General features: G+C 47.5%; 1 protein-coding gene across 1 annotated transcript in view; it reads left to right on the top strand.

Annotated features, from left to right (window-relative positions):
• Positions 1 to 525: 525 nt before the first annotated feature.
• The window catches only part of KCNJ3 (potassium inwardly rectifying channel subfamily J member 3), a 50,192-nt gene continuing 40,539 nt past the window's right edge, over positions 526 to 10,178 (top strand). Inside the window, exons 1-2 of the mRNA XM_005154029.4 lie at positions 526 to 1,234; positions 6,613 to 6,829. Coding sequence (XP_005154086.3) covers positions 557 to 1,234; positions 6,613 to 6,829 — 895 coding nt within the window. The 5' untranslated portion in view covers positions 526 to 556. The remainder of the gene's footprint in view (positions 1,235 to 6,612; positions 6,830 to 10,178) is intronic.

Here is a 10,178-nt window from a genome sequence, read left to right as displayed (position 1 = left end):
GCCTCGTCCAGCTTCTGCGACGGGCAAAAGTAAAAATGAAACGGAACACAAAGGAGCGGGTGCAGCACCCCCCTCCCACCCCAAGGCCTCTCCTCTCCTGGCAGAGAGGGAGCACCGCGGCGGGGAGGAGGAGGAACGGGGGGAGACCCGTGTGCGAGCGGCGGCGGGGAGGACGGTAAGGGGGAGGAAGGTGACGGATGCTCCGAGGATTCGGAGGGAAGCAGAGCGGCTGGGGCGCCGGACGGTACCCGGGAGTGCTGCGCGGGGGGCGGAGCGGGAGGCGGAGCGCGGGGCGTTGAGCGGGGGGCGGAGCGCGGGGCGGGTGTCGCCCTGCCCGGGCCGCGCCGTCGCTGCCGGCGGCTCCGCGTGGGTGGCGGCCGCGCAGAGCGGTGTCTCCGCGCCCCCAGACGGCGGCGAGGATCGGGTTGTTCCGTTCCGTTCTATTCCGTTCCGTTCTGTGCTGGGCTGTGTCGGGCTGGGCTGTGCAGGGGCCGGGCGGGGCGGGAGCAGCGGCGCTGCGCGGGGCGGTGCAGCGCGGAGCAGCGCGGAGCGGAGCATGTCGGCGCTGCGGCGGAAGCTGGGGGATGAGTACCAGGTGGTGAGCACCTCGGCCAGCGGCGGGGGTCTACCCCCGCCCCGGGCGGCCCCGCGGGGGAAGCGGCAGCGCTTCGTGGACAAGAACGGGCGGTGCAACGTGCAGCACGGGAACCTGGGCGGCGAGACCAGCCGGTACCTCTCGGACCTCTTCACCACACTGGTGGACCTCAAGTGGCGCTGGAACCTCTTCATCTTCATCCTCACCTACACCGTGGCCTGGCTCTTCATGGCTTCCATGTGGTGGGTGATTGCCTACATGCGGGGTGACCTCAACAAGGCGCACGATGACAGCTATACCCCCTGCGTGGCCAATGTCTACAACTTCCCCTCTGCCTTCCTCTTCTTTATAGAGACTGAGGCCACCATCGGCTATGGGTACCGCTACATCACAGACAAATGCCCTGAGGGCATTATTCTTTTCCTTTTCCAGTCCATCCTGGGCTCCATTGTTGATGCCTTCCTCATTGGCTGCATGTTCATCAAGATGTCTCAGCCGAAGAAGAGGGCTGAGACCCTGATGTTCAGTGAACATGCCGCCATCTCCATGCGGGATGGCAAGCTCACACTCATGTTCAGGGTGGGCAACCTTCGCAACAGCCACATGGTCTCCGCGCAGATCCGCTGCAAGCTGCTCAAAGTAAGTGCTGTCCTGCCATGCTCACCCTACTGCCACTGCTGGTCCCCCAGGGATGTCCCCACCTCTGCACTACCCTGGAGCCATGAGTTCGCTGCCCCTCACTCCTGCCCTCGCATCCTGTGATGCTCCTTGGGCACCAGGTTCACTCTCAACTGATTTACCAGCAGCCGTCTAGGATGACGGTTATAGTCATCCCTGGATTTACATACATATTTATATGTTTCTATAAAGTACTAGATTTCTCTGCCAAATAAATACTTTGCAGCTTCAGTTCTTTGGTGTGCATTTTCAAAGAAAGCTGTTTGCCTTTCTGGCATATTTCTGTGCTTTCAGGCAATGCCGAGTCCAGCCAGGCAGAACTTTATTGGTATGGGCCAGGAACTTCATGGAAAGCAGGATGTCAGGGTTAGACATTTACAAATCCTGCTAATGGCCATGTATGTCTAGGGAAAATTAAGTATTTGTTTGAGGCTTGCTACAACAGCTGCATATCCGTAGGGCATATGAAATAAGGGTGGTGTGCATGGAAGGGGATGGCTCAGAGGTGATGTTTAGTGTATGCAGGGCACCCGAGTTTGTTTCTGTGGCTGGTAGGGTTTGTGGGTGTCCTGCCATGGGAGTGGGTGCACTGTAGGAGCAGATGGGGTCTCCTACCAGGAAAGGACCCCACTTGGGAGTGATGCTCTGACTTTGTCCTCGGTCCTGTGGCTCCACAATGCAGAGGAATGTTCATTCCCCCCTCTTCTATGCCCGGATCTGGGCAGTTTTGCTTAGAGGCTTGTCCTGTTTTGGTCCAAAGACATGTTTCTGATGGGAGGCTTGCAGGCAGGATCATTATTGCATTCTCAGTGAACCTGCACAGCACCCTAAACAAAGAGGGAGCCACTGACCTGAAGGAGGGGCAGTGCTTGCACTCAGCAAGCTGGGGTGGGAAGAGGTATGTAAAGAATCCCCATCATTTCACTTGTTCCCTTCCTGCCAAGCCTGGATGATTGCAGTATCTGGGAACTGACATTGATGAGAATGTACTTGCTGCCACTGACCTGGAGGTGCCTGTTCCTGTTCTTTCCTTTTTGAATAATTAGCTGGGATCTCAGTTACCCTTTTCCCTGGCGTGAGCTATCCTTGATTGTTTCCTTGTGTCAGAAGTTCAGCTGGGTAAATTGAATGATGTGCAATTAGGCTGGTAAGTAATCATTCTATCTTTAGAGGGTACCATGGTGACCCCTCTGACTGACCTGTTTCAGGAGGCCATCCTGACTAGAGAAAGGTTGGGACATCATGTTTAACATAGCTCTTTAATAGCTTTAAGGGGGGAATTTTAAAAGTTGGTGCTTAAAACTTAGTGTGGCTCCAAGAAAAGAATAAAATTCTGAACTTTAAATATGTGAAAGAGCAGTTTCATAGCCATATTTTTTCTGGTTTTGAGCAGGCAGTGCTGAGGTCGGAAAGGTGGAAGATAATCTCTGGATGCAGTTATGGTTGGCTCTGTACAGCCCCTACCAAATGTCTCTGCATGGTGCATCCTTCTGCTGCTGTGGGGGAGCAGTGCTTGGCTGGGCCTCCTAGCCATAAAAAAACAAGAAGGGAAAAAGAGAAGGATTGCAGCAGGGAGAGTGATCCCTCTCCCAGAGGGTGCTGCCACACATGGGCAGTCCTTCTGTCTGGCAGGGGTCTATTGCTGCTTCAGTGTTCCTGCTCTGATTTACACATAATCTTTATTGCAGATTTGTTCCAAAACTGGAAAGGCAGAGTTAACCTTAAGGCTGCTCACAGCAGGTTATTCTTCTTGCAAAACCTATGTAAAATTGGAAATCCCAATATACTCTTTTTATTTTTTTTTCCTGGTTAGACCATGCTGGAGAAAAACCAAATATTAAGCCTTAAAAGTGGTAAGTTAGGGCAAAGACTCACTCAGTTTAATATTCACTTTCTTTAATGAATCTCCGAATCTCCAGGATTGTAAAGAACTTGAATGACACTTAGAAGCTCTGTACTCTCCTCTCTATGTTACATTGAATCAAAAGGGTCACCCAAGGTAATTTCTTTTATGTTGGCTTGAATAGCAAAATGGTCAATAGTACGTGTCCTGCCTTGGGTTGTATACTGCCTGTAACTTGGGGGGAAGTTATAAAATAATACTTGGTTTGTCTGTAACATTTTAGCTCTTGATCTTTATCTCAGTTCCCTCAGAACAGAAGCAATCTTACTTTGTGTAAATGACTTCACAGCTTGATAATGTAACACTTGGTTTTACTGCGGCTGTAAAATCTTGGGGTTCCTATAGCAGCCCACCCATTTTTAACCTTTCTTCCCCATCATAGAATCATAGAATGGTTAGGGTTGGAAAGGACCTTAAGATCATCCAGTTCCAACCCCCCTGCCATGGGCAGGGACACCTCACACTAAACCATATCACCCAAGGCTTCATCCAGCCTGGCCTTGAACACTGCCAGGGATGGAGCATTCACAACCTCCCTGGGCAACCCATTCCAGTGCCTCACCACCCTAACAGTAAAGAATTTATTTTTTTCTTCCCATCTGTAGCTCCTGCCTATTTCTCTGGACTTTGCTGTGTCCCTCAAGAACTGCATTGTCTTAAGTCTCCTTTTTCATCACTGTTTCATCTGTTAAGATGTCCATTATATGAGTTTTTTTTTAAAAAAAAGAAGTTCATTCTGCTTCTTCATCCTCTCCTGTGTGTTGGTAGGGGATTTTTGGCTGTTAGGTTCACACTAAGATTTTGGGGCAGGTATTGTTGGGTATCCCTTGGAAAGCATCCATGGAGGAGGTTGGACCAGGTGATCCTTGAGGTTCCTTCCAACCTGGTATTCCATAATTCTGTGAGACGTGACGTGAAAAGGCAAGACACTTTGGACAGTAGCGGTGATAGATGAAAAGCTAAGCAGGAGAGCCAGAAGGCAGAACAAGCAGCAATTTTACAACCATATCTTTAAAGGACTTTCACAAACCACTAGCATTCTTACTGAAGCTGGGTGCATGCAATTGTTCTTTGTTGGGTCTGACCCAGGGCCAGCAGTTTCCTCTGTCTCAAAGCCAGGCCAGGTGCATGGGTCTTTGTGTACCTGTTACATCCATGTCACCCAGATATGGGCCAGCCCTTGCCTTCTGTGGGGCTAGAATGGTATTTTAGGGGTGTGGGATGGCTGGTGGAAGTAGTTCTCTCCCTGAAGCTGCTCCTTGCTCTGCTTAACGGGTGTTATATTTGGTGCTTTGCTTGTGTTTTTTCCTTTTTATTGGCAAATAGACTTCTCTCTAATAAAAGAACAAACAAAACCCCGCAGGCAGGATATTTATGCAGATGTGCTCTAGATGTTTCTTGGCTCTGATGTCTTTATCTAAAACTGTATGGTGTATGCTAGAACGGGGTGGCAGAGACAGAGGTGATAAATCTGAATTTTCACACACAAAAATTAAGGCGTGTTTCTTAGCCAAAACTTCAGGGCAATGAAACACACATTTGTTTGTCTGGGATTAGGTCTCCTTCAAATCTAGCCACCATTCAGGAAATATGTTAAAAATAGAAACCAAGTCCTAAGCGAGGCGCATAATCCGGTTTTGCTCTGTCTGCTGCCTTTTGCTTTTAGGATCCCTTTTGCTTTTAGGCTCCCTACAGTTTCTGACCCTCGGCCATGGCTGCACCCCTCACTGGGGGCTGCCCTGGGAACATGTGGCATTCCCCCTTCTGCAGCAGCCAGTGCAGGGCTGTTTTATAGAAGTCGTGGGGCTGGGTTTCCCTAGGGGATGTTGGTGTCACCTGTAGAAGAGCTGATAATCTGGAGGTGATGTCTGTGCTAGTCCCTGTTCAATGAGGCATCTTGCCTCCCTCCTGCCCCCCTTTCGTGCTTAATGCATCTGAATAATGAGGAGAATGGGAACAGCAGAAAAGTTAAGGGAATGATTATGCTTCTTCCTGCAAGCATAATCATGCTCCTGTTAAAGAAAAAAACAGCCTATTTCAAGTGAGTAATATTGCTCAATATTGGAAGTTTGACATCAGCTGAAAATGTAAGGAATGATGGATATGCCTCTCAAGTATCAGAGTCATAAAATCACAGGATGGTTTGGGTTGGAAGAGACCTTAAAGACCATGCAATTCCAACCACCTGCCACAGACAGGGACACCTTCCACTAGTCCAGGTTGCTCAAAGTCCTGTCCAGCCTGGCCTTGAACACTTCCAGGGATGGGCCAGCCACAACCAAGTAGTGATTTAACACTGGGTTTTGGCTGTGTTTGAGGCACAGCAGTTTGCAAAACTTTTTTTTGTTGTTGAGTTTTTTGGTTTGGTTTTGTTGTTTTTTTTTTTTAAATCTGAATAGCAAATAATGGAAAATTCTGTAATAAAAGTAATGACTGGGAAGGGCTATAATGTTCTGTTCCTGCCTATTCACATCACAAGGAGAAGCAATAAAAGCCAGAGTGGGAGCATTTGGGCAGGGCTGTGCTGGTTACAGTGCTCCTTACGGATTGGGGATGTGAAGCTTGCAGCAAGGCGCACGAGCCAGAGAGCTGAATCTGAGGCTGCAGCTCCAGGCATGATTTTATGGACTTGTCACATAGCTGTTAAATTGTGGTTTACAGCTGCTCTTACCAGGCAGTGGTAACTAACACAATAACAGCATCCTCTTCTCTGGACTTCTTTTGTCAAAAGGACAGCAATCTAAAAACTTCCCTGGAGGACTGTGCCCAGCTGCTGTGGGGCTGACAGTGGTTGTTCTTAATGCTGAGGTGCTCTGTCTTATGGGAAAGGCTGCTAATGAACGTAATTGCTGCCACTTTCCCCAGGGAGAAATGGGAGGGACCTTGGAGGTGGCTGTGAGCCCTCTCCTGTGATCACTGTGTTGCAGTGTGGATCTGGTGAGGTTTTGGGTATCTCAAGGGTTGATACCTTGTCTGAGATCCTGGGCAGGGGACCCTTTATGGGTACACCACTCTGCGCACCCATTGTACAAGGGATGGTGTGCAAAGCTGGGTGAAGGGTGGGCTGGATGTTCATTTCCTCCTGATGGGTGATGCTGCGGTCAGTGCCAGAGCCATCACTCTAATCAGTGGCCTGTGATTTTCACAAGATCATAAAATGGCTTGGATTGGAAAGGACCTTAAAGATCTAGGGCTTCTATGCTGGTGAGCTGCAATTGCTGTAAGATATGTATTAGAAGTAATTTGTTCCTGCTCTACCTCTCCAGTACTAGGTTTCCACCCATTTCATGGCCTAATGGCTGGACCAGGTTTTGCATCATGTGACAGGTGGTACAGAGCTCTGTCAGGGATGCAGGATGCTGTTGGGTGCCTGGGTGATGGCTGCTCCAGTGGTGATATCTCTCTCTCTGTGTCTCTCCCCTCGCTGCCCATCCAGTCCCGCCAGACCCCAGAGGGCGAGTTCCTCCCACTTGATCAGCTGGAGCTCGACGTGGGCTTCAGCACAGGGGCCGACCAGCTTTTCCTTGTGTCCCCGCTTACCATCTGCCATGTGATTGATGCCAAGAGCCCCTTCTACGACCTCTCCCAGCGCAGCATGCAAACAGAACAGTTTGAGATTGTCGTCATCCTGGAGGGCATCGTGGAAACGACGGGTGAGTAGGGAAAGCAAATGCTCTGTGAAGCAAATGTCACCTTGCAGGTCTTACCATCCACGTTTGGAAGTTGTGTATACCTCAGGTTGCCCTTTAATTCAGTGACACAGTCAAATTTTGCAAATGCTTTGAGATGGCCTCACTTGTTTTTTCCTACAAAGTGAAAATGTTCAAGGGATTTTTGGCAATGTGTCTGTTACCAAGGTGATGCACTTCGGCGCTCTCGGCGAGGTGGGAAAACTTCCACTGTGGTTCAGTGGTGTGGGGATGCTGCAGCATGGTTGGTGTGCTATGCACCCTGTGGCATCGCCTGGCAGCCTGCGATGCTGCAGCACTGGCGTGGGCTGCCAGCCATTCAGAATATTCAGAGGGGAATATTCAGAATATCAGATTTTCAGTCCATATGCTGGTTTCCCAGCATTTCCTTGATGTGCTGCTTTTCTAGTGCAGGAGGCCACTTCTGAGAGCCTCTGGCTGCAGCATTTTAGTAACTCAGCCCAGTATCCAGAGGGACTGAGGGCAGCAGAGGTGCTTTGCTTGCGCTCTTCCAGAAACACTGCTGATATTTCAAGAAACACTCCCTGATAATTCAAGAAAAACTCTCTGTTTTCTCCCTTATATAAAGATTTCTGGGCTGACATGCAGGCAAGAGGACTCCAGGTGTCTGGTTTTTCTGTTTCCTAGCAGAACTGTTTTAAAACACAAACCATTGAAGAAAAGGTACTTTTTAAATAACTCCTTAGAATTTCAAAACAAAGTGGTGTGTTTGTATACTTTTGAATTTATTTTTGCAAATATTTCTGGCTTAGAAATTACATGCAGAACAACAACAACAAGAAAAGGAGGTATTTTCTGGATCTGTAAAGTCTAACTCATATAAATTTGCACATTTTGTGACCTAGTTTTATAAGATGAGATGAATATTGGGTAAAGTAGAGCAAAATGTGCCCTATCTTGATAAAACATTGGGGGATGAAAGAGTTTTTAAGTCAAAAAAGTATTTAAAATGTAAGTAAATGGGTGAGGAGTAGAGTTTGGAGCTGGAGGGCAGCTGGACTGGAGGAGAATCAGTATCAGTGATGACAAGAGCATGTAAATAGGAAGATGGAGGTGGTGAGGAGATAAAAAGTCTTCCTTCGTGGCACTGCCTTTGGCACAAGCACAGGGGGTCTATATAAGCTGCAGCAATTTATTTCCAGCAGGTAGCTTTCCCTGGCTCAGGGAGGGAAGACAACAACACACCCGAGGGAAGGTGCAGTCCTCCCTACAGCATGTGCTTTTTTTGAAGAAGGGAAGGCTGGATGTTTAGTAGGTTAAAACTTTAGTAGGTAGTCAGGACCCATCTCTCTATCTTGGTGCTCTCTCAGCAGATTCTTTAGGAATCTGCCCTGTCAGTCAGCTGGAAGCTGAAATACGTTTGGCAAGACAGTGCTCTAGCTCTGGGAACATGCAGTAACATTCCTACACAAACGTGGGCAACTTGTGTTTAGGAGTGTACGCAATAGATCAAGAAAAATGGGATACGTTTCATATGGGTTATGTACCTGAATACCTCTGCTAATGCAAAAAATGGATTTCATTCAGAGGTAGTTTTCTGAGAAGCTGAGTGTGGTGCTGTGACGTTTGGCCGCTGGAGCTGGGCTGAAGACCAGGAGATAGTAGCCTCAGCATTGATCATATGTGCTGTGCAAGATAAGTTTCTCCTCTTTGTGGAAATAATATGTTGCAAAAATCTGCCATCTAAACTATCTTAACTTAGAGTTTGCATCTGACAACCCACCGCTACTGCAAAATAGAAGCAATAATTTGAAGGGTATTATTAGAAATATAAAATTGTTTCCAGCTTGCTCTGTTGGATGTGCTGTAGATAAAGCCAGTAAGAGACTCAGTCTGCTTTCTTCCTTCTCGGTGTAGGGCTGTTACCTGCTCTCGCTGTTGTCTTTACGTGATGCCAGGAGGGCAGTACAAGTTTGAAATGTCTGCTGGCATGGAAAGAACAGAAATAACTTGCAGTTGTTGAGAAGCCAGGGTGCTGGTTTGGTTAGGTGTAAAAACAAAGTTTGGGGTTTTTTTTGTCTCAGGAAGTCAGTGAGCAGGTTGTACATTTGAAAAGGTTTTTCCAATTAATTTCAATTGTGTTTGGCTGTAGAAAGAGCAGTGATGTTACTGGGGGTGAGTCTGATGGATCTGTGTCTAGGTCAGAAGAATCCTGGGGATGATGAATATATTGTCTGTGGGAAGTAGGTTGGAGGAAGATTAATTAAACTATGGTTGATTTGCACATTAGCTGAAGTTACAGGTGCAAGTGTTCGATCTGAACCAAATGGGAGAGGGTATTTAGGACTTCTTTTTGTGTCTGGTCCAGCTGAGCCCAGAAGGATTAGACAGAAGTCAGCCAAGGCTGAGCGGAGAGGAAGGTTGACTTACGTACAAGATCATTTGTGCTGCTGGCATCAGCCTAGTTGGTACTTCACCAGGTACCCTGCCTGCCTTCCAGCTTCTCACTTAGTGTGGGATAAGCTTCTTTACATTTTGTGTTCTGAAGTACAATCCCAATGTTCTGTTAATCCTACTGGGAGCAGCATTTGTTTTCAGTGAAACCAATGCAGATGGGACAGCAGCCTCCAGGGAGCAATTCTTTTCTACAACCCCGTTTTTATAATGGGTTTCTCTCACATCCCAGAAGTAAGAGACCTTTAATGCAGTGTATGTAACTTTCTAACTTTCAGCCTATAAAGCTGCCTTTGTAGTGTTTATCTGTTACCCTCCTATCAATGAAAAAAATCATAATTTTGTATCATTAAATTGAATTGAAATGGAATTGGATTTTGAAACTCAGAAGACTGTATTTCAGTACTAGAACATGATGAAAATGGATGAATTTGTACAGTGATGCAGTTTTGGCATTTGGTTTCTTTCCAAAGATGAGGTGCAAAAGACAAAGTGAAGTCTGGTAGTAATATGTGCCCTTTCCTGTGCTCATGTCATGATGTCTGTATCCCTGTGCTGCTGCAGACCAAGGCATCCTTTGTTAGGGCTGGGAAACCCTGCCTGTGGACTATATTTTGATTTTAAAATTGCACTCCACTCTAATGTTTCCCCATGAAAGCAGTTGATTTCACTCAGATGTCTGCAGTCCCAAGTGGGGAACTGTGTATTGAGCACAGCAGCAGTTTTAGGATGAACCTTCCCCCAGTGCCAGATGTGCTGTTTGGCTTCTGTGCCATGTCTCCTGACTTAACAACAAAGGGGATCTCATAAAATAACATGGCTTCTGCACATAGTCATTAAGCATCCTTAGAATACAGCCAATTTTCCAAAGCTGCTGTCTTATTTTATCTTTCTGTAA

The sequence above is a fragment of the Melopsittacus undulatus genome, chromosome 4 (genome assembly GCF_012275295.1).
Source record: "Melopsittacus undulatus isolate bMelUnd1 chromosome 4, bMelUnd1.mat.Z, whole genome shotgun sequence".
Classification (NCBI taxonomy): domain Eukaryota; kingdom Metazoa; phylum Chordata; class Aves; order Psittaciformes; family Psittaculidae; genus Melopsittacus; species Melopsittacus undulatus.
The sequence above is the reverse complement of the archived record's forward strand: the minus strand, read 5'-3'. Positions and strand labels throughout refer to the sequence as shown.